The sequence below is a fragment of the Drosophila bipectinata genome, chromosome 3L (genome assembly GCF_030179905.1).
Source record: "Drosophila bipectinata strain 14024-0381.07 chromosome 3L, DbipHiC1v2, whole genome shotgun sequence".
Taxonomy (NCBI): Eukaryota; Metazoa; Arthropoda; class Insecta; order Diptera; family Drosophilidae; genus Drosophila; species Drosophila bipectinata.
The window spans coordinates 25,000,672-25,025,670 of record NC_091738.1 but is presented as its reverse complement, the minus strand read 5'-3'; the positions used below and the strand labels follow the sequence as shown (position 1 = coordinate 25,025,670).

Genomic DNA, 24,999 nt, shown 5'->3' with positions numbered 1-24,999 from the left:
GACAGTTCCATTTCGATGTGGCAGGCTTCTTCTTCTCTGTCGAAATCCGGATCCATGCCCACGGGAAGGCGCGATAGGGCATCTGCGTTGCCATGAGCAGATGTAGAGCGATACTGAATCTCAAAAATATAGGCCATGAGAATGATGGCCCAGCGCTGTAGCCTGTTTGACGTCATTAAAGGCAAATGCTTGCCTGGATTGAAAATAGTTACTAGTGGCTTGTGATCCGTTATAAGGGTAAACTTTCGACCGTACAAATATTGGTGAAAACGTTTCACTCCGAATATTATAGAAAGTCCCTCTTTTTCGATTTGGCTGTACTTAACCTGATGCTTGTCAAGCGTTTTGGATGCGAAAACAATAGGTCTCTCCTTGCCATCATGTTGGATATGTGAAAGGACTACAACAATACCAAAAGATGGCATCCGTCGCTAGGACTAGTGGTAGATTTTCATCGAAATGAGCTAGCTGAGTCGCATTGATAATATGGGACTTCAGGGCTGTAAAAGCTTGTTGTTGTTGCGGCCCGAAAAAGTATGCTACATTGTTTTTACGAAGTTGGTTTAAAGGTGCGGCCAACTGAGAATAGTTCGGTATAAAGTTGCAATAGTAATTAACTTTACCCATGAATGCTTCTAATTGCTGCAGATTAGAAGGCGGACGCAACAGTTTAACAGCCTCCAAACCAGAGCTGTCTGGAAGAATCCCTTGGGCGCTGATTCTTCGTCCTAGGTACTCAATTTCGTCCTTGAAAAAGAAGCATTTCTCCTTTTTGCATCTAATACCGTTCTCACGAAGAATACTGAGAGCTTGGTCGATTCGCTTTAGCTGTTGCTCGCTTGTAGGTGCTGATATAATGATGTCATCTAAGTAGTTTCCACATCCTTCTACTCCTTTTAGAAGCTGTTCCAAATAACTTTGGAAGATCGCTGGAGCACTGGCAATCCCGTAGGGAAGGCGCTGGTATTGAAATAGGCCAAGGGATGTGTTGACGACCATGATAGTTTTTGAATCCTCATCCAGTTCCATTTGAAGATAGGCATCCTTTAAATCTATTTTGCTGAATTGCTTGCCGTGACGTATTATGTGAAACAGAGACTCTTTTGTCGGTAACGGGTGCTATTCGACATCGATCTGCGCGTTGACTGCTTGCTTAAAATCGCCACATATGCGAATAGCGCTACCTGATTGGTGATGCCCAATTACTGAATTTGATCGGCTTCCGAATTCCGGCTTGTATAAGTCTGTCTGCTTCAGCTCTAAATTTGTCCATCTGTGCGAATGGAATTTGACGGCTCTTGAAAAACTTTGGTGTTGCTGATGACACCCATGGCTGATTCGAACACTTCGTTGTACTTGCTGCAAAGGTCACGTAATTCGACTTCGTGCACCTCTTGAAAGTTTGATACTTGCATGATATCAAAGCCGAAAATTTTGAATAAATCCATACCAAATAGATTGTTTGACGACTCAATGTTCGCAACGATAATAACTACCTGCTTCTCTTTTTCACCGCACTTTGCAATTGTGTGCAACTCTCCAAGCAATGGTATTGGTGTATAACCAAACGCATGTAATACTCGGGAACAATTGCGTAATTTAGGCTTATTCAACAGCGCGTATGTAGTGGGGTTGATCACGGACGCTGTGGCTCCGGAATCCATTTGGAATAATATAACTTTGCCGTGTATTTCAAGATCTATAAGAATCTGGTTCTGCTGACATTTGACTTGACCTGTAGCACTGTTTAGAGCTTCAACGTTTCGATTTCATTTGCTTCGGATTTGCGAAGCAAATTTCATTTCCATTTTTCATTTGCCATTTACTTTTGTCTTGCTCTTCGACATGCACGCAACAGCTATATGTCCTTTTCTACCGCACTTGTGACATACGGCATCGCTAAACTTGCATTTCTCTCTGGCATGATTGGGCCCACAACCAGAGCATGATTTCAGCGAACTTTTGTTTGATTTGGCATCACTTTCACCACCACCAAGGAATGGTTTCTTTGTATAGGTGTGAACTGCGTTTATTGGGTCTTGCTTTGAAACAGTTCCTTTGAGGGCTGCCACGGTTTTTGTTGTTGTCTCATAGGTTTCTGCAACTATAAGCACATCTTCAAGAGTTGGCTGGTACTTCTGAAGAGCAGATGCACGGACGGCATCGTATGGTGTATGTACTATGATCTGATCTCGAATCATTTCATTTACATAGTTAGAAGAACAACCGTTGGCATTACAGACGAATTGGTATTCCCGAGCGATCCCGTGCAAGTCGGCTACCCACTCTCTGTGTGTTTGTGAATGCTTCATCTCCCTTTTAAAAAACTTATAGCGAGCAGCAACAACGTGTCGTTTCGTTGTGAATTGTTCCGTTAACTTGTCTGTGAGTTCCTTGTATGTATACGTGTTCAAATTGTTGCTCCCGAACAGATTTTTCAATAGTTCGAATATGTTTATGCCACACCACGAAAGAAAATAAGCCTTTTGCTTTATTTCTGCACTAACCGAATACGCCTTAAAATGCTGGGTTAACTGTTCAAGGTAAAACTCCCAGTTTTGATTTTCTTTGTCGAATTTGTGGAATGGGAGACACGCAGATAATTCACCCGTGTGGCTTGAATCACCCTGCCCTGGAAAAGCGTTTCTATCCATCATTGCTTGCATATATTTTTGTTGCTGTTTCATAATGTCTCTTGCTATTGAGCAAGTATCGATTGGATCAAATCCTCATCTGCCGGCATCTTGATGAAAATCAACGACTACTCGACACGATTTACGCGATTTTACTGTTTTTATCTTTCGACTAAAAACCTCACTTTTTTCCTCGTCGCCAATATGTTGTGTTCTTGTTGAGTGCTATTTCAGACTGACTTTATTGTATGCGAAGCTTACTGAGTTACCAGATTCTTAAAGACCTATAAGTGTATAGGTCTATAGAATGGAGGAATACAAACAGATGTGAGCGAAAAAGCGAAAACACCATCGCACTGGTCCTCCAAGGACTTTAGACCTTTGTGGTGGTGGTCTAGTGGCCTGCTCTCCCAAACTCCACAAGTAGAGAGCGATTTAGGAAAACGCAAAAGATGGTGGAGGTCTGCATTGCAGACAGCCTACGTACCACACCAACAGACGCCCTAAACTTCATACTCGACCTATTACCTGTAGAGATAGTGGGGCCAAGATAGCCACGCTATCGGCAATTAGGCTACAAGAAACGGGTCTATGGAAAAGGACTAACTATGGCCACACTAGGTTAGACCTACACTATTTTACGCCCACGGGGCTACAGACTACTATATACCTGTTGATCATCCCACCTCAAAATATAAGCTCTCCATTCCATCGAGGGAGGAATGGGCCACATAAATTCCTGGACCAGCCGGTTCCCTTCATATAGACACTTAAGAACCTTAAGACTCCCCGACCACTGTAGTGTGATCTCAGCTCAAGAAACCATTTGTATCTTCTCAGTAGTCAAGCGACACTCATAGCCCTTGTCGAATTCTCATCCAACTCCAGGACAGTGAATAACTGTCGCAGATCTCTTTACGAGATGGCGAAGCAGCATGACATCCACCTCATATGGGTGCCCGGACATAGGAAATTGCGCCGCTGATGAACTAGCAAGAGCAGATACTACAAACCCTCTCCTCCCGGAAAAAGAACTAGTAGGCATTCCGTTAGCAACGTCTAGGCTAAAATGCAGGGATAACTTTGAACTAATAGCACTGAGGAAATGGAGGAATCTCTAGGGTTCTAGGATTCTATCCGCTCTAGAAAAATATCAATGATGCTTATCACCCTTAATAGGCAGGAGTGCAGTCTGACGGTCAAGGCCAGCTCGGGCAACTGGTTAATAGAAACGCATGCGGCTAGAGTACCGGTGTCACACTAAGATTACTGTAGGAGCTGCGGGGATGTAGAAGAGAAGTCAGTCATACACCTTCTGTGTCATTGCCCTGCCCTAGGGCAAAGTCAACTCAAACTCCTGGGTGCAGCAGCACTCACGGAGCTAACTGACCTCGCGGAGATCGCTCCACGCGGACTCGTTGCCTTCATCCGGAATGGGACCGCGAACTGACGCAGGAAAGATATTTTTTTGGTTTAATGTTTTACAGAACAGCAATGGAAAAACAGTTTCATTTGTTAGTATTTAACAAATAAAACAAAAAAACTTCACTTTACTTTCTGGAAAATCGTTAAAGAAGTACAATACGATTGGTTCAGTAGGTTTAGAGCAGTGGTCGGCACCCCAATACATTGATATGATTTTACCGCATTAGTGTTAGTAACGAATAGCAGAAAGTAGGCAGTGAGCATGACGTTTCACACATTTATACTGTGTGTGTGTGGCAGAGCTCGGGCAGAGAAATTTCCTATGCCCCCGAGATAGGGCCGTGCCGACCTCTGGTTTAGAGCTATCGTGTACACCGACTTTCAAAACACTTCTTAACTTCGTCAATTTTGCTTAAAATAAAAAAACAAGAAGACTTTTCTCGAGTCGAGTTTCCCGACCATATTCAGATTGGTATAGATATAGGTATAATTGAAAGGTATAGATTCTCAGAAAAAAATTGCATTCTTTTGCGCTTGGGAAAAAAACCATCGAAGTCTTTCTACTTCCTATGTAGAACTTCCTATGTAGTTACTATGTACTATCGATTCAGTAGAGAAGAACATTAAAAAGTATATAATTCTTTTAAAAATGGTTCCTTGAAATATTATTTTATTAATATTAATATTGTTATTAATATTAATATTATATTAATATTGTTTTTCATTTATAAATTAACTATAAAAATAGTTTGGCATCAACAATTTTCAAAAAACTTACCAGTACTTGCGTTACAGAATTTCGCGATTTGTGAGGGCGGGTGGTGTCGTGGCCAAATTTCTTAACAATCTTGAACTGTGTAGGCTTAGTAGGAATCTTCATGCCAAATCATATAGCTCTATCTCTTAAATTCTCTGAGAACTACGCGTTTAACCGAATGGGCATGGCTATATCGACTCGGCTGTTGATGCTGATCGAAGACATACATATATACTTTATGGGGTCGGAGATGATTCCTTCTCTACGATACTAATAACACTACTACATTATACCCTTGTACTCTACGAGTATAAAAAAAAAACATAAGGGCTCGTTAAAAATTTACTGATATATGACAGTCACCATATATAACTGTTCACTTTTATATGAAGAGTTGAATTTGGAGTGTTGAATTTGTGTCTAAGTTGCGTTAATAAAAAAAACATTCCGTGGAATTGATTGGTTAATTGATGATTTTTGTAAAAAAATTTGGGTGTTTTATTTGGTCTGATTTTTATAAATTTTTTTGTTAGTGGACATAAAATTGAATTTGTAGAAAGTTCGAATATCCTAGCTTAAAAACCTATTTAGCATATTAAATTGGTTTAATACTAAATACGATTATTTAATTAATAAATTCGTATTTATTTAATACGATTCCCATACTACCATGTTAAAATATAGAGATATGTTAGAACTATCCGATTAGGAACTTGGACACCCGTGTTATCTACAAGTTTGTGTCAAAATTTTACCACGATGCCAAATTATTCCAATGCCTAATCATGCCTACCCATCAAAATGCAGTCCAATCGGACAATTTTTAAAGATTTTTTATTCTGCTTCCCTACTTAGGTTAGGTAAGGTTGAGTCGGCGGTGCGGGTCAGTCCCTGACAACCCCATCCACTCGAGCCGCTGGGGCTCCTTGTGATACAGCACAGGCAAGAGGTCCCACAAGGGGACCTCCCCCCTCCTATTTACTAATGTGCTCAAAGGTGTGCTATCTTTTCTGCGGCGGCTCGCGATCCCATTCAGATTTACGGATGAAGGTAACGAGTCTGCGTGGATCTGTTAGGTCCGTGAGTGCTACTGCACCCAAGAATTTGAGTCGGCTGCGGACTAGCGCAGGCCAATAACACAGGAGGTGTGCGACTGTGATAAGTATCATTGATCTTTTCCTAGAACGGATAGGCCATATTATGCGTGAGTTCCTGCAGATTTGGATATTCCTCCATTTCCTCAGTGCTACTCGGACAAAGTGATCCCTGAATTTTAGCCTTAGCATACACGTAGCTAAGGGAATGCCTACTGGTTCTTTCTCCGAAAGGAGAGGATTAGTAGTTTTTGCCCTTGCTAGTTCGTCTGCGGCGCAGTTTCCCTCGTGGTCCCTATGTCTGGGCACCAATATGAGGTGGATGTCATACTGCTCCGCCATCACGTTAAGAGGTCTGCGACAGTCAATCACTGTCCTGGAGTTGGATGAGAATCCGTCAAGGGCTCTGAGCTTGACTGTCTGAAAAGATACACATAGTTTCTTGATTTCCAGTAAGTGGTGGATAGCTATTACTTCTGAAGTCTGAAGGACTCATTTAAACACTCCGCTCGTAGTGGAAACCGCCTCCCACCTGGCCATTCAACTTTGAACCGTTTCCGTAAGTATGAAGGGAACAGGCTGGTCCCGGGATTTATGGAACCCATTCCTCCCTCGATGGAATGGAGACCTAGTCTGTAGTCCCCGTAGGCTTAGAAAGGTGTAGGTCCAACCTGGTGTGGCCATAGTTAGTTCTTTTCCATAGACCCGTCTCGCCTAGCATAATTTCCGATATCGTAGGTTTAACGGTTTAAAGGTTTACCTTGGGGTCTTCCTCTCCACGCTATTCGGGGGTCCCATGGCTAGCCCCGCTTAAGTTGAAGGTCGAGTGGGAGGTCGACCGGTCCCCCAGAGTCCGCATATTCGCGTCCGAGCTTCCCTTCGGGCACGCATCCTTTGGCATATTCTGTTCCACCTTGGATTGGGGTGATTTAAGGAAGGGAGTGTTCTTCTTCCCGCCCGCCTATAATTACCCAGCATCCTCGGCAGAAACATGACCTTACAGTCGCACTACCAGCGGTGTACACAGCTAGGGTACGCAATTTCTTGCATGTAGGTCCACCCGTTGTACCCATTTTCTGACGGCCTTTCTGACGGCCTTGCGTTTATTGGGTCTTGCTTTGAAACAGTTCCTTTGAGGGCTGCCACGGTTTTTGTTGTTGTCTCATAGGTTTCTGCAACTATAAGCACATCTTCAAGAGTTGGCTGGTACTTCTGAAGAGCAGATGCACGGACGGCATCGTATGGTGTATGTACTATGATCTGATCTCGAATCATTTCATTTACATAGTTAGAAGAACAACCGTTGGCATTACAGACGAATTGGTATTCCCGAGCGATCCCGTGCAAGTCGGCTACCCACTCTCTGTGTGTTTGTGAATGCTTCATCTCCCTTTTAAAAAACTTATAGCGAGCAGCAACAACGTGTCGTTTCGTTGTGAATTGTTCCGTTAACTTGTCTGTGAGTTCCTTGTATGTATACGTGTTCAAATTGTTGCTCCCGAACAGATTTTTCAATAGTTCGAATATGTTTATGCCACACCACGAAAGAAAATAAGCCTTTTGCTTTATTTCTGCACTAACCGAATACGCCTTAAAATGCTGGGTTAACTGTTCAAGGTAAAACTCCCAGTTTTGATTGTCTTTGTCGAATTTGTGGAATGGGAGACACGCAGATAATTCACCCGTGTGGCTTGAATCACCCTGCCCTGGAAAAGCGTTTCTATCCATCATTGCTTGCATATATTTTTGTTGCTGTTTCATAATGTCTCTTGCTATTGAGCAAGTATCGATTGGATCAAATCCTCATCTGCCGGCATCTTGATGAAAATCAACGACTACTCGACACGATTTACGCGATTTTACTGTTTTTATCTTTCGACTAAAAACCTCACTTTTTTCCTCGTCGCCAATATGTTGTGTTCTTGTTGAGTGCTATTTCAGACTGACTTTATTGTATGCGAAGCTTACTGAGTTACCAGATTCTTAAAGACCTATAAGTGTATAGGTCTATAGAATGGAGGAATACAAACAGATGTGAGCGAAAAAGCGAAAACACCATCGCACTGGTCCTCCAAGGACTTTAGACCTTTGTGGTGGTGGTCTAGTGGCCTGCTCTCCCAAACTCCACAAGTAGAGAGCGATTTAGGAAAACGCAAAAGATGGTGGAGGTCTGCATTGCAGACAGCCTACGTACCACACCAACAGACGCCCTAAACTTCATACTCGACCTATTACCTGTAGAGATAGTGGGGCCAAGATAGCCACGCTATCGGCAATTAGGCTACAAGAAACGGGTCTATGGAAAAGGACTAACTATGGCCACACTAGGTTAGACCTACACTATTTTACGCCCACGGGGCTACAGACTACTATATACCTGTTGATCATCCCACCTCAAAATATAAGCTCTCCATTCCATCGAGGGAGGAATGGGCCACATAAATTCCTGGACCAGCCGGTTCCCTTCATATAGACACTTAAGAACCTTAAGACTCCCCGACCACTGTAGTGTGATCTCAGCTCAAGAAACCATTTGTATCTTCTCAGTAGTCAAGCGACACTCATAGCCCTTGTCGAATTCTCATCCAACTCCAGGACAGTGAATAACTGTCGCAGATCTCTTTACGAGATGGCGAAGCAGCATGACATCCACCTCATATGGGTGCCCGGACATAGGAAATTGCGCCGCTGATGAACTAGCAAGAGCAGATACTACAAACCCTCTCCTCCCGGAAAAAGAACTAGTAGGCATTCCGTTAGCAACGTCTAGGCTAAAATGCAGGGATAACTTTGAACTAATAGCACTGAGGAAATGGAGGAATCTCTAGGGTTCTAGGATTCTATCCGCTCTAGAAAAATATCAATGATGCTTATCACCCTTAATAGGCAGGAGTGCAGTCTGACGGTCAAGGCCAGCTCGGGCAACTGGTTAATAGAAACGCATGCGGCTAGAGTACCGGTGTCACACTAAGATTACTGTAGGAGCTGCGGGGATGTAGAAGAGAAGTCAGTCATACACCTTCTGTGTCATTGCCCTGCCCTAGGGCAAAGTCAACTCAAACTCCTGGGTGCAGCAGCACTCACGGAGCTAACTGACCTCGCGGAGATCGCTCCACGCGGACTCGTTGCCTTCATCCGGAATGGGACCGCGAACTGACGCAGGAAAGATATTTTTTTGGTTTAATGTTTTACAGAACAGCAATGGAAAAACAGTTTCATTTGTTAGTATTTAACAAATAAAACAAAAAAACTTCACTTTACTTTCTGGAAAATCGTTAAAGAAGTACAATACGATTGGTTCAGTAGGTTTAGAGCAGTGGTCGGCACCCCAATACATTGATATGATTTTACCGCATTAGTGTTAGTAACGAATAGCAGAAAGTAGGCAGTGAGCATGACGTTTCACACATTTATACTGTGTGTGTGTGGCAGAGCTCGGGCAGAGAAATTTCCTATGCCCCCGAGATAGGGCCGTGCCGACCTCTGGTTTAGAGCTATCGTGTACACCGACTTTCAAAACACTTCTTAACTTCGTCAATTTTGCTTAAAATAAAAAAACAAGAAGACTTTTCTCGAGTCGAGTTTCCCGACCATATTCAGATTGGTATAGATATAGGTATAATTGAAAGGTATAGATTCTCAGAAAAAAATTGCATTCTTTTGCGCTTGGGAAAAAAACCATCGAAGTCTTTCTACTTCCTATGTAGAACTTCCTATGTAGTTACTATGTACTATCGATTCAGTAGAGAAGAACATTAAAAAGTATATAATTCTTTTAAAAATGGTTCCTTGAAATATTATTTTATTAATATTAATATTGTTATTAATATTAATATTATATTAATATTGTTTTTCATTTATAAATTAACTATAAAAATAGTTTGGCATCAACAATTTTCAAAAAACTTACCAGTACTTGCGTTACAGAATTTCGCGATTTGTGAGGGCGGGTGGTGTCGTGGCCAAATTTCTTAACAATCTTGAACTGTGTAGGCTTAGTAGGAATCTTCATGCCAAATCATATAGCTCTATCTCTTAAATTCTCTGAGAACTACGCGTTTAACCGAATGGGCATGGCTATATCGACTCGGCTGTTGATGCTGATCGAAGACATACATATATACTTTATGGGGTCGGAGATGATTCCTTCTCTACGATACTAATAACACTACTACATTATACCCTTGTACTCTACGAGTATAAAAAAAAAACATAAGGGCTCGTTAAAAATTTACTGATATATGACAGTCACCATATATAACTGTTCACTTTTATATGAAGAGTTGAATTTGGAGTGTTGAATTTGTGTCTAAGTTGCGTTAATAAAAAAAACATTCCGTGGAATTGATTGGTTAATTGATGATTTTTGTAAAAAAATTTGGGTGTTTTATTTGGTCTGATTTTTATAAATTTTTTTGTTAGTGGACATAAAATTGAATTTGTAGAAAGTTCGAATATCCTAGCTTAAAAACCTATTTAGCATATTAAATTGGTTTAATACTAAATACGATTATTTAATTAATAAATTCGTATTTATTTAATACGATTCCCATACTACCATGTTAAAATATAGAGATATGTTAGAACTATCCGATTAGGAACTTGGACACCCGTGTTATCTACAAGTTTGTGTCAAAATTTTACCACGATGCCAAATTATTCCAATGCCTAATCATGCCTACCCATCAAAATGCAGTCCAATCGGACAATTTTTAAAGATTTTTTATTCTGCTTCCCTACTTAGGTTAGGTAAGGTTGAGTCGGCGGTGCGGGTCAGTCCCTGACAACCCCATCCACTCGAGCCGCTGGGGCTCCTTGTGATACAGCACAGGCAAGAGGTCCCACAAGGGGACCTCCCCCCTCCTATTTACTAATGTGCTCAAAGGTGTGCTATCTTTTCTGCGGCGGCTCGCGATCCCATTCAGATTTACGGATGAAGGTAACGAGTCTGCGTGGATCTGTTAGGTCCGTGAGTGCTACTGCACCCAAGAATTTGAGTCGGCTGCGGACTAGCGCAGGCCAATAACACAGGAGGTGTGCGACTGTGATAAGTATCATTGATCTTTTCCTAGAACGGATAGGCCATATTATGCGTGAGTTCCTGCAGATTTGGATATTCCTCCATTTCCTCAGTGCTACTCGGACAAAGTGATCCCTGAATTTTAGCCTTAGCATACACGTAGCTAAGGGAATGCCTACTGGTTCTTTCTCCGAAAGGAGAGGATTAGTAGTTTTTGCCCTTGCTAGTTCGTCTGCGGCGCAGTTTCCCTCGTGGTCCCTATGTCTGGGCACCAATATGAGGTGGATGTCATACTGCTCCGCCATCACGTTAAGAGGTCTGCGACAGTCAATCACTGTCCTGGAGTTGGATGAGAATCCGTCAAGGGCTCTGAGCTTGACTGTCTGAAAAGATACACATAGTTTCTTGATTTCCAGTAAGTGGTGGATAGCTATTACTTCTGAAGTCTGAAGGACTCATTTAAACACTCCGCTCGTAGTGGAAACCGCCTCCCACCTGGCCATTCAACTTTGAACCGTTTCCGTAAGTATGAAGGGAACAGGCTGGTCCCGGGATTTATGGAACCCATTCCTCCCTCGATGGAATGGAGACCTAGTCTGTAGTCCCCGTAGGCTTAGAAAGGTGTAGGTCCAACCTGGTGTGGCCATAGTTAGTTCTTTTCCATAGACCCGTCTCGCCTAGCATAATTTCCGATATCGTAGGTTTAACGGTTTAAAGGTTTACCTTGGGGTCTTCCTCTCCACGCTATTCGGGGGTCCCATGGCTAGCCCCGCTTAAGTTGAAGGTCGAGTGGGAGGTCGACCGGTCCCCCAGAGTCCGCATATTCGCGTCCGAGCTTCCCTTCGGGCACGCATCCTTTGGCATATTCTGTTCCACCTTGGATTGGGGTGATTTAAGGAAGGGAGTGTTCTTCTTCCCGCCCGCCTATAATTACCCAGCATCCTCGGCAGAAACATGACCTTACAGTCGCACTACCAGCGGTGTACACAGCTAGGGTACGCAATTTCTTGCATGTAGGTCCACCCGTTGTACCCATTTTCTGACGGCCTTTCCCTACTTAACTGCCTCAGTTTTTTTTCCGGGAACAGTGTGCAACAAATTTCTTTGAGAGTCTATACCAAGGGTGCCCAGCTCCATTGCTCTCGGTGCTCCTTTGTTGTTGGAATGGGTCTTTCATATGGAAAATTAAATTTCATGTACGCGTGTTGCTCCCAGCACTCCCAGTTTTCCTACTCTCTTCGATCGTTGGTTCCGTTGCCGACTTAAGCAACAACAATTGCATAATATCTCAGTTTTTCGTACTAATACGAAGTCACTTCGTTGTATTGCCGAAAACTTTTCACTGCAAAAAATTACTTTTGGTTGATATCTCAAACCGAATGGTTGACATCGGAGCTATGAATTTCTTTTATTTATAATTTTATTACAGTTTTTATACCCGTTTCAGAGGGTATTATAATTTTGTCCAAAAGTGTGCAACCCTCTGTATAACCTTTGTGTGCAACACTTTGAATAAAGAATATATAATTCTTGATCAGGATCACCTCCTGAGTTGATGTGAGCGTGTCCGTCTGTCCGTCGGTCTGTCCGTCTGTTTGTCTGTTTCTACGCGAACTTGCCTCTCAGTTTTGAAGCTATCGACTTGAAACTTTGCACACACCCTTCTTTCCTTTGCACGCAGTATATAAGTCGGAACGACCGGAATCGGCCGACTATATCCTATAGCTGCCATATAACTGATTGCTCGGAAATGACCCAACTTTCGCGTTTTTGAAGATAGATATCTGGAACTTAGTGCAGATTATATTTTTTGTCAGTTTTTCCGACCTACTAAAATTCATTAGGATCGGTCGACTATATCTTATAGCTGCCATATAACTGAACGATCTTAAATGGTATTTGGTAGAAATACCAACTTTGATATTTTTGAAGAAAGAAGCTTGGAACTCATTTTTTAGATTTTTTATTGTAATTAATTTGTTTTATTATGATGTTACCATAATGATCGGCCAACTTTATCCGATGCTTGCGATATATATCCGGTTTTAACTGCAAGGGTATATCAACTTCATCTCCGCCCGAAGTTAGCTTTCCTTTCTTGTTATACCCTTGCAGAGGGTATTATAATTTTGGTCAAAAGTGTGCAACGCAGTGAAGGAGACATCTCCGACCCTATAAAGTATATATATTCTTGATCAGGATCACCTCCTGAGTTGAAATGAGCGAGTTCAAATTTGACACGGGAGCTATATTTGGCAACACATTACGACATGCCAAATTTCATAAGGATCGGCTGACTATATCTTATAGCTGCCATATAGCTGAACGATCGGAAATGACCCAACTTTCGTGTTTTTGAAGATAGAAAGCTGGAACTTAGTACAGATTCTATTTTTGATCAGTTGATCCAACCTACCAAATTTCATTAGGATCGGCCGACTATATCCTATAGCTGTCACATAACTGAACGATCGGAAATGGTTTTTGGTAGAAACACCAACTTTGGTATTGTTAAAGATAGAAGTTTGGGACTTGTTTTAAATTTTTTATTATAATTTTTTATAATTTTTTATTGCTTACGTTTGAAAATTCCTCTGCGACTTCGGATCAGGCCATTGCCGATCTATTCGCAGAATTTTTTCAAACAACTTATTCTCCGCCTAAATTGACAGATCAGCCTTACGCATATAACATTCAAGCAGCAAATCTTATTTTCTGTCCGTCTTTTTCTGAGAACAACTTATTATCTGGTCTTTTAAGGGTAAAACCCATTTATTCGCCAGGCCCCGACGGAGTACCAGGCTGTGTGCTAAAATACTGCGCCAGGGCTCTGTGCAAACCTCTTTTAAGACTTTTCAACTTATCTTTGGAAACCTCGATTTTTCCCCTTAAGTGGAAGGAATCATTTATAATTCCCCTACATAAAAAGGGGAAAAAGTCCGAGGCTGCCAACTACAGAGGCATCTCTAAGTTGTCGGCAATTCCAAAGTTATTTGAAAAATTAATTACCCCTCATTTGCAACACCTTCGCTCTTCGATCATCACTCCTTGTCAGCATGGCTTTATTAAGCGTCGCTCCACCACCACAAACTTATTGGAGTTGACATCCTTTGTCATAGATGGCTTTTGTAAGGGATATCAAACCGATGTAATTTACACAGACTTCAGCAAAGCATTTGATTCAGTTAATCACTCACTCTTGTTGAGTAAACTGAATATGCTGGGTTTTCCTAAAGACCTCTTAACGTGGATCTCCAGCTACCTAGATGGAAGGACACAAAGAGTTTTATTTAAAAACAGTCAGTCCCGTCTGGTCCGTGCTACATCCGGCGTCCCTCAAGGAAGTCATCTTGTTATTATTTTTTACGCTTTATTACGCTTTTTTACCGTTATTATTTACGCTTTTTATAAACGACTTGCCCCCTGCTTTAACGAACTCTCTAGTTCTTATGTATGCAGATGATGTAAAGCTTTGTCTTCAGTACAAATCCATCTCTGCCCAATACAGTCTTCAGTCTGACCTTGATAACTTTCAAAAATGGTGTTTAGCTAATGATCTAATACTTAATGGATCTAAATGCAAACATATGTCTTTTTATCGTTCTTGCCCTCTGCAAGCTACTTATTCTATTAATGGGATTGCCTTAGAAAAATTAACCCAGGTTAATGATCCCGGCATCCTATTAGACATCAAACTTAAATTTGCCGACCATATTTCCTTAATGGTTAATAAGGCTAAAGGAGTCCTTGGTTTTATCGAAAGGTGGTCAAAAGAATTTAATGACCCCTATATAACCAAAACACTATTCATTTCATTGGTCCGTCCTATACTAGAGTACGGTTCATGTGTCTGGAGTCCCCAATATGGAGTACATCAGGACCGCATAGAATACGTACAAAAGAATTTCCTAACTTTTTCACTTAGAGGTCTAAACTGGGATGCAAATCTTCAACTTCCATCTTATAGTAGTAGACTCTTACTCATAAACTTACCTAGCTTAACAAATCGTAGGACAATGCTCGGTGTAGTTTTTCTGCATAACCTTATTAACGGGCATGTAGATAGCCAGCATTTACTAACACGCTTAAATTTTAACATTCCTAATAGAAGGACTCGAAACTTTAGTCCTCTGTTCCTTAGCCGTTGTAGTTCGACATATGCACTGCATGACCCTTTTAGGGTATTATGTTCGAACTACAATGGTCTCTACTCTATTACATCTCTTTCCTGTCCCTCAAACTTAAAATATAGAATTTTAAATTTCCTTACTAACTCCTCCCAGCTCAACAATTAACAAATAGCTTAATATATTCTAACAAATCGTTTCTTGAGCGCCCCTCGGTCGTCTGGGCCTCTAAGCTTTATGATGAATACAGGAATGCTAGCTGATGCTCTTATTGATGCACAAGCCATTTCCAAATTCTGAAAGACTGGTAAAAAAAAAAAAATAAAAAAAAATAATGAATTGGGTATATAACCCATGATATGATAATATGATAATATTATCATATTCTCATAAGGATCGGCCAACTATATCCGATGTTTGCGATATATATCCGGTTTTAACTGCAAGGGTATATCAACTTCGGCTCCGCCCGAAGTTAGCTTTCCTTTCTTGTTTTTTATTACTTTTTCCCATTGAATGGTACTATAATTTTTTTCAGTATACCGACATGACTTGCAAGAAAAATTGGTATTGGTATTGGAGTTTGCTCTGGAGTCTGGATTGAGTATTGGAGTCTTGTTGGGAAAGTCAACTTTAGTCGTTCTACCTTTTCTTTTTTATTTTATTTTTGATGAAAGTTACTGTACGATTCTTAGAAGTTTTTCTGGCCGTTTCTTCTTTATTCGGACAGTTCCGAAAACGCTACTTAAAAGTGCGTCACCTATTTCGGTCGGTCTACCCCAAGCTTAGCTCCGCGAATATAACTTTAATTAAGCCTCTTAATTGAACGCTTTTATCATTATTACATAAAATTATAAAATTTGGATGCTGCCAGAAACGCTACCGACTCGAGAAGGGGGATCCATTAAATAACATAACATTAAATTTTTTACTAAAAATTAAAGTGGTTAAAAAATTAAATATTAAAATTTTTAAGTTAAAAATTAGAACTAAATTTTGGTTTATTGTTTTTCAGGTACGTACGCTGCATAAAACCAAATTTAGAAAAAAGGCCAAATTGTTATAATGCAGTATTAGTTCTTGATCAATTAAAATATCTTGGAATTGTTGATATAATTCGAATAAGAAGAGAAGGCTTTCCTATTCATTTGAATAATGAAGAGTTCATTATAAAATATAAATGTTTAATGATACAGAAATCTTTTACAAGTACACATAAATATATATCTAATATATTAGAAATAATAAAAGTTTCGAACTCAGAATGGCAAATTGGAAAATCAAAAGTTTTTTTAAGAAACGTGGCATACCAACTCTTGGAAGACAGACGAAAGGAAATTTTATATAAAAGTGCAGTTACTATACAAAAATATTGGAAACAGTTTATTTGTTTTAAGTCGTATCTACACATTAAAAAAGCTGTTCTGACCATTCAACATTCATATAGAGGATGGAAACTAAGAATTCGATTTTTGAGAATGAGAAGAAGTGCTATTATTATTCAAAGTCGACTTCGTGGAGTTTTTGCTAGAGAGGTAAGTTTTTTGCGAGAAAATTAAGGAACAGACTAGAGATGCTAACTCGCCTACAGTCCAATTTTTTATATATAAGGCTGAGAGAGTTTTATAAGACTTTGTAGACTGAACTTCTATGGATTCTATGGAATAAAACGGTTTTTTTTTAAATTTTATTTTTTTTTTAAATCTTTTCTAGGTTGGGAGGTCTTTGCTTCGCGGGGGGGATCCGCTGAAAACCCAATTAAATCCTCAAAATAAAAAATTTAGGATAAAAATTTAATCCACCATACCATGGTAGATTTTTTATTGTGCGCGCTGTATGATGTCTATGTTGCTGCTGCTCGCGTTTCCCCAAAGCTGGGATCCATACGTTTAGATTGGCTTTAAAGTGGAATTGTAGAGTAGTACTTTGTGGTCCAGGGACACAAACGTCTTCTTCGCCAAAGCTGTGAGCTCCTCATTCGGTCCTCTAAATACCACTAACGGTTTCTCCTGACGCCGATTCTCTACGATATGGGATGGAAAATCCAATTCAGTCCAATCCTAAACAAAAACTTGAAAAAAAATGAATTACAAAAAAAAAACTTACGACACTTTGAAAAATTTTGAAATTTTACCAGATCATACCTATGGCATCTATATGATATCAAATAAGAAAGCTAACTTTGGAGAAAATGAAATTATTATATTTTTAAAGCGAACATTGCTTAAAATCCAGCTTCTACTAAACTAAAGTTTTTGTTTTTTGGTTGCAACAAACGTTATACCCCGCATTACTCAGAGTCCATCACTCACACTCCATCATTGGCAAACCGATTGAGATACAGAATCAATGTAAAAAGAATCAAAATATCGCATGTAATGCGTTGGGCTCACCGAAATTTTTCGCGTCGAGTGCGCTAAGGTGTTGAAATTATCAGATCCAGGTTAAGCCAATCGTCGAACATACCATATTATTTTTTTTTCGTATTTGGTTCAGAATATAGTCGCACGATCTATACATTGCACGTATACATTCAACGCATCATCAATATTCAAATATACTGTATCCTAAAATATTATAACTGTTAAGAGGAACCCCAAATAAGGTCTTCTTCCAATAAGTTCCGTTACAAAACTGTTTTTATTTTATACAATTATCTTACACGAAAGATAATTGAAAATCTTAAATCTAATTAGAGCTACTTATGAACGCACTGCACGCTGACCTACTATGCGACCCTTTCTAAGGTGCGATAAGTGCACCACTTATATATTTGTTCAGGCTGCAGGGCATCGGTTTTAGACCATGCTGTTCATCTGGTATTTCCATGGGCCCGATCCCTCGAACCGCTATCTTTGGAATTGGTATCGTGTTCAATGGTTGAACATTCTGCAAAGGACCACAAAAAAGGTGTACATTTTATGTTCTTAACATATTTTTAACATTAACATGTTACTTAACATTATCATATTTTGTTACTTTTTATTGTCCTTTGATAATAGTAGATAACAGACTGTGAACGTATTTTAGGTGTATTTTAGTTTGTGTTTTAAATTTAAAAAATTTTTTTCTTCAATATTAAAAAATTTGTATTAATATAATCCTTTAGGAACAATATGTAATACTGTATTTATAAGTATTTTTGAATTTAAATATTTTATCATAACTATAATTTTTCATATTATCATGTTCCAACAAATATTTGAGCCAACTAATGTTTGATCCTGCAATATTTTTTAAATATAAATATTTTTTTTTCATTTTACATACATTTTTTTATTTGATTGTTAAGTGAACTGTAATTTTTATTTTTTTATTTCTTATCTTCTATTTAAAATTGATCAGATAAAAAATTAATATATAATATGATAATATATAATATATATTGTATATATATTGTTCATCCTTTCATTGTTAATATCAACTAACAGGCTTATGATTCCTGCTTGAATTTTTTCGAATCGCACTCAATTCCTTTGTTACAGTATTACAGTCATATTTTCTATTCTTTTGTTTATATTTCTGAAATTTTCATTGATTTCTTCCATAGTTTTATTTAGAATATTGGAAGTAGATTCGACTATCGAAGTTTATTTGATGCTTAACTCTTTTAAATTTTCTTGGTTGCAAATTATTTATATTTTCTTCCATTTTAACCATCTTCATTTATCTTTTTTTTTAATCTTTTTATTAAAAACAAACATCTTCATCTTCATTCCATTACTCCAAACTAAATACGGTAAAAAGATCCTATAAATTCTAACGGTGCCCGCTTTTGCCTCGATGTACTATGAGTCATTAAGGGTTTATTATTTTCCTCCAACTCTAAAATCTGTTTGAGTGTGTGGTCTAAAATAAGGTAGCACTGATATTCAAACCCATGAAGTTTCTCACAAACTAATGTTGTTTTTGTGATTATGTTTTTAACCCTTTATGGAGAATCTCGAAATATGCTTTCATATCGTAGAATATCACCAAATCCCATGAGGTTGAAACAACTTCTACGTCTCCCATCGGATCTTAATATATGGACGAGGATTTCGAAATTTCTTCAATACCATATTTTGAATCTATGATTACCGGTGCTGCGTTCGTCAGATGACGCCATAATGAAAGCATTATTAGTCTATCATGCATTTATTGTGCGACCCGGTAGAGTTCTTTTGCTCTTGTGAAATGCATTTTTTGTCTCACTTGTACTTGACCTGAGCCACTGAACGGTGAGAGTTTAACTCGATATAAAGTTGATTTTGATTTTTAGTTGCCCCGTTATTTTTATTACCAAATTCGGGGCTGTCGAATTTTTTAAAAAGAAACTTTTGGTAAGCATTAAAATGGTGTAAAGTTACTTATATGATTCGTCGCAATAATAAGAATTCCTGAACGGATCCGAAAAATGTCATAAACTGAGTGAGTGAGTGAGTGAAGTGAGTGGAGCCCATGCTACCCAGAGTCTTCCCGGAGTTCTCTAAATGATGAGCCTTTGACGATCCCAAGTTCAAAATTTGGTATGCGTCTAAAAAATAAGACGACGGTCACTAAATCTCTTATTTAAGAGCTCCAAAGCCACATAATAGTTTTAATTAATAGAATAACTATGGACGGAACTAAAGTCATTCGGAAAAGACTCTGCTGGATGCGGCAACAGCGGCCACGTCTAGAAGCTATGCCGAATTTTGAGTGGGGCTACCGTTAACTACCGGCAACGTCTGGAAGCTATTCACGGGTGTCATATCCAAATTTGGAATGGGGCTACTGTTGTGACAAATGCCGATCATTGGCGCAATGTCATAGTTTAGCACAGTTCAGCTCGAGAGACTGTAAAATTTAAACGACTAGCCTACTAATGCATTAAACTTAATTTATTTATTGACTTGCTACTTACTTAATTGGTAAGGTTATAATTGTTAACTTCTGGATGGGCCGGATGGGTGGGACATCTCCACCACTCAAATCGCCTTAATTGCTCTTCCTAAAAAACTAGTTTAAAAGCACTTTGCAAAGGAGTAAAAAAGACAAAGAAAGCTTTGCGTAGATTACAGGCACAAAACAAGAATTGCACTCAACTCACAAAAATCAACTCGTATGATTTTACTTATGCGCGCAGCAAACGGTATTTTTTCTGCATAGATGAAAGAAAAAAGAACGAAAACAAAACAATGCAACAACAACAAGCTTCAAGAAGCTGGCATAGAAATTGTTATTGTACATGCAGTCGTAACGCTCACATTGTGTCGTCTTGTCGCTAATCGTTTACTCATCCACGATCAACTCAAATTGATCCCAATGATGCTTTCGTCAACACATGCTCATTTTTTTGATCAGAATGAGGTGTATGGCAAAATGAGTTGATTTTCACTCAACACTGTGTTTTGTTCGGTGAGTTGAATTGAGTGAGTAATTTTGAACCGAAGACTCAAGCAGACCGGAATAATGTTTACGGAAAAATGGATTGAATTTTACTTATCCGTTTTACCGTTTTTTTTTTTCAGTGAGTTAAATTGATTGAAAAGGTTCGCGTATGATTATCACGAAAAAAGTGAGTTTTGCAGTTCTCTAACGCTTATTCCCTCTCTGAGAAAAAACCTTTTGATTTGATATATTTTGGTTTTCGGGTAAGCTTTCTCAGATGTGTTTTATTTTATAGGATGTGTCAAAAATAACACACTGAAAGTTTTCAAAAGGCAGAAAAAATAAAATACCCCATTCAAACGGAATTGTAATAAACTCTTTTCTTGCCTTCTTTGCTCGCAACAAATACATAGCGCCCAGAGTCTGTGGGTTTTGTCCACCGAATTTATAGTTTGATCCGTTATAGTTTGATTTCCTGGCTGGGTGCCTCTGCCGCCGTTATGCTGCTCGCTGCGCGTTCACTTCTGCTGCTCCATTGCCATTCTTGGCTTACTGATTGCGCCCAATAGGCACACTTCTCAAGCATACGCCGTGTAGGATCCGCTGTCTTTGTGCCTGGAAGCCGAACAAAGGCTTCCCTACCTCTTAGGACTCATACACGGTTCCGTTCGCCATTAATCTTCTCACACCTGCACGATTACGCGCTGCCGGATTCGTGGCGGGCCAGCAACTACGCGTCGCACCTTCTTCACACAAGGGAATCACCATGCATACACGCCAGCGAGTGTGGATCAGGAGTCTTTTCGCCACTCCTTTTTTTGCAGGATCACGCTTGTTCGTTTCGATTGCGGTCCGCTTACACGCCGTAGCAACACGCTTACACGCTTCCCGTCGCCTCTCCTGGCTCCGGCGGAGTTCTAGGGACCGCTACGCTCTGCGTTCATCCACCCCTTGCTTCTCCGCTGTTGCTAGCCCAGGCACCCTGCCCCGCCAATAACCGCTGTTATAACACGCTGTTTCTACCCCACTACACTTTCTAAACACGGATGCGCTGCCGCTCCAGAAACCGCAGGGCGCGGCAGCCCTGCCTCCTTTACCGTTCTAGGACTCTTGCCTTATTCTCTTGATTCTTGATTCCCACTCGTTCTTACCATACCATACAGCGCATCGGTCGTTGAAAATCGCGCAATCATAAATAGTAACATGGTGTTTCCATTCTTGGACCGTGTTCCATGTTTGGCAACGGGCCTACGAAATATACACACAGTATCCTTTCCGTAGTGGCTTCGCAATACCGCAATACCATCTTGATAAAAAAGCGTACTCCCTTCACGATGAGAGCCCGACTTAAATATTTTCGGAGCTAAAGCTTTTGATCGGAGCTAATGCGCTAAAGCACAATGGTGAAGATAAACTAGGTCGAGCGGTCGAGTCAAAGTCCGCGTGCGACCAAAAAAGGCGATAAAAACTTATGATATATCGACGCATTTCCGCGAAAGTATCGTTTGTTTAAAAATCCAATTTTATAGGAGAAGCTTTTTTTTAATTTAATCTCTTACAAACAATCAGCAAAATCATGCAAAAAAATTTTATGGACATACGATAATTTCGCGCGCACATTGAAAAGCACTGTAACATACGATAAAATTGAAACTTAATTTTTATCGGAACTATAGGGTTTTCAGTTATATTATTTCACAGGGTTGCCTAACAATTTTGCATTAAAATCTCAATTTCGAAAATTTCCTTTTTTTTTGTATCTATTGAATTACCAAGACTTCTTGGCCAATTCTTGGCTGCTTTTATTCTAAAAATTTGTATTTCAACGCGTTTGGGAATTTTAGGTTCTAGATATTTTCAGGTCTGTTCCGATTTTTAAACAACTTGTCGGCGAACGGAATGCGACAATTATGATGACCGACCAGGCTGTGCTGACCTGCATTGAGATTATAAACCTTTCTATATTAGTAGGTTTGGTCATCTGTTAGCAGAAGGCACAATCCTTTTAAGCCAATTATCTTTTATTCATCTTTGATTGTATATATATCTCGCATTCTCTAACTCTTTGTGCTGAGTATACCACCGCTATTGATTATATATATTATTGTTATAACTTTGTTTATTTGTTGTGTTATCTTAATTTGCAGATGTTTTGAAATTGTAATCAAGAACGTATTGAACTCATAATCTAAAACTTTAAAAAGAAAAATAACTTGGAAAAAGACCTGATGGTGCCTATTGCCGGTAAAATAAAAAAGAAAATTGTATTAAATTAAACGTTATAAAATCTTTATTTGGCCGCATACGAAATTGGGATCTTATATATGTGCGAAAATCAATTTTGGGTGCGAGCGCAATAAGACAATGAACGAGAGTGCGCCAATCTTCAATTATAGGTTGAGCGGATGCTCGCTAGCTTGAGATTCCGAATTAGAGATGAAGCCGAGCGGTCGAAAGGGAGTCGGCTTGCGACCAACAATGCTTAAGATATTAATTAATTATTTAACCAGCAGTTGCCTGCTGCCTGACCCGACATTCTCCCTCAGGATGGGGCTTCTACTCCAATTTCATCCTTAAGAGGCAACTGGCACAGCTTAGACACAGCTCGTTTGGTAACTCTAGATGAGGTTTTAATCACCGCCACTCAAAAGACTCCATCTCGACCAGGGATTAACTCCATTATTCTCGCAAGCCGCCATTTCATCGAAGGTAGGTTCTCGTTCTTTTCTAGCACCACATCGTTCAGGACCAAGGCAGGACCAGAGGCACGCCATTTGGAGCGCGGCTCAAGAAGGCTTAGGTACTCCTCCTTCCATCGGGACCAGAAAGACTGCTGCAGGAAAGACACGCGCTGCCAGCTGTCCAACCGGTTGAAGTTCAACTTTATGACATCGGGCTCGATAAAGCTGACTGACGGACCACCAGTTAAAACATGACCCGGGGCTAGAATATCAAGGTCTCCAGGATTCTCTGAAAGAGACAATAAAGGTCATAAATTTATGACAGCCTCAATATGGCACAGCAGCGTTCGCAGCTCCTCGAAGCCAAAAACTGCATATCTAACAGCTCGGTAAAAATGGTGCTTGGCGGTTTTCACAAGTGCTTCCCACAGACCACCGAAATGCGGAGATCGAAGAGGAATAAAATGCCAATTGATCGACTTCATAGAGAAAAACTCCAGAAGCACCAGTTGATTGCCAACAGCGCGCGAGGTCCCGTATGTAAATTCTGCTCATGGAAATCAACAATTATAACTAGCGTATCTGGATGACTTCTTGGAAGTATAATTGGATGCTGACTACAAAATCCAATGACGAATTTATTAGCCGAACGTCTACGCGCAACAGACCAAATTTATCCAAGAAGGAAGTGGATGAGGCAAGTGCCTCATTCAATTGATTGGGAAGAGCACCACGCGGCAGGATATCTGCTGGTTTCCAGGAAATGGGAACATATTGTCACTCCATTTTTCTAGTTAGCTTCTGAATGGTCGAAACTCGATTGGCAACTAACAACATTAAACCGAGAGGGTTCTTCTCGAATCCAAGACAGAGCCGTAGCAGAATCGCACCAGCAAAAATACTTTCCAACGTACACCTTCAACTGTGCTACTTCCGACATAATTTTAGCCAACAACACGGCTCCCGTTAACTCCAGCTTCAGCACCGTAACAGTCTTTAAAGGCGCAACTCGGGACTTTGAGCAGAGTAAATAGCTTGCAGATCCTGTGCCCTTGGACATGACATAAACGCAAGCCCCATACGTCTCAATGATGGCGTCACAGAATCCATGGATCTTCACCTCGGATTTCGATGTAAACGCCCATCTAGGAATTCGACGCGCTGCGCACTAGCAAAGCTGTTACAAATCATATTCCGCAGTGAATCATAGTCGCAGTGAAGAGCTTGAGAAAGACTTTCATCCCATGACATCTTCTCACGGCACAGCTTCTGGAGAAAGATCTTCGCCTTTGCAATTACAGGACCGACAAGGCCTAATGGGTCATAAAGCCGAGCAACTGAAGAAAGAACGATGGGCCTAGTGGGCTTTGAGGTTGACGGAATCCCTTCAAATGAAAATAGCAAGTGGTCAGTTGTAGGATCCCAATGAAGACCCAGAATCTATGTGAAATTCCTGATATCATCGAACATTAGGAAAGACTCAGGCACATCATTCAGCACGTCAGCAAAATTGGAGCCCCACTTCCTTAGCCGAAATTGGCCTTTGACGAGGATCCCGAATGTTGGCTGCATTATGCTAATAGCTGCATCAATAGAGCCGCCTCCGGCAAGTAGATCATCCACAAAAAGTCTTGACGCAGAATTTCGACCCCCTTTGGAAACATTAATCGCTCATCCTCTGCCAACTGATGCATTACCCGAAAAGCTAAAAATGAGGCAGGCTTCGTTCCATGGGTCACAGTATCCAGCTTAAAAACCTACAACTCATCCTGGGTGGAATACCGCCAAGATAATTTAAACAAACCTTATATATAAGTAATGTATATATAGAAGTAGTAATATCCAATAACCCATTAATTTAAGTTGTTTTATAATAAAAGAATGCTACTATTAAAAAAAATAAACATTTA

The 24,999-nt window shown here is 40.1% G+C and overlaps 1 protein-coding gene across 6 annotated transcripts in view; it reads left to right on the top strand.

The window, feature by feature from the left end:
• Myo81F (Myosin 81F) overlaps positions 1-24,999 on the top strand; it is a 550,527-nt gene that overhangs the window by 234,471 nt on the left and 291,057 nt on the right. For all 6 annotated transcript variants that reach the window (XM_070279498.1, XM_070279502.1, XM_070279501.1 and 3 more), the window contains one exon: positions 16,072-16,591. In XM_070279498.1, coding sequence (XP_070135599.1) covers positions 16,072-16,591 — 520 coding nt within the window. The remainder of the gene's footprint in view (positions 1-16,071; positions 16,592-24,999) is intronic.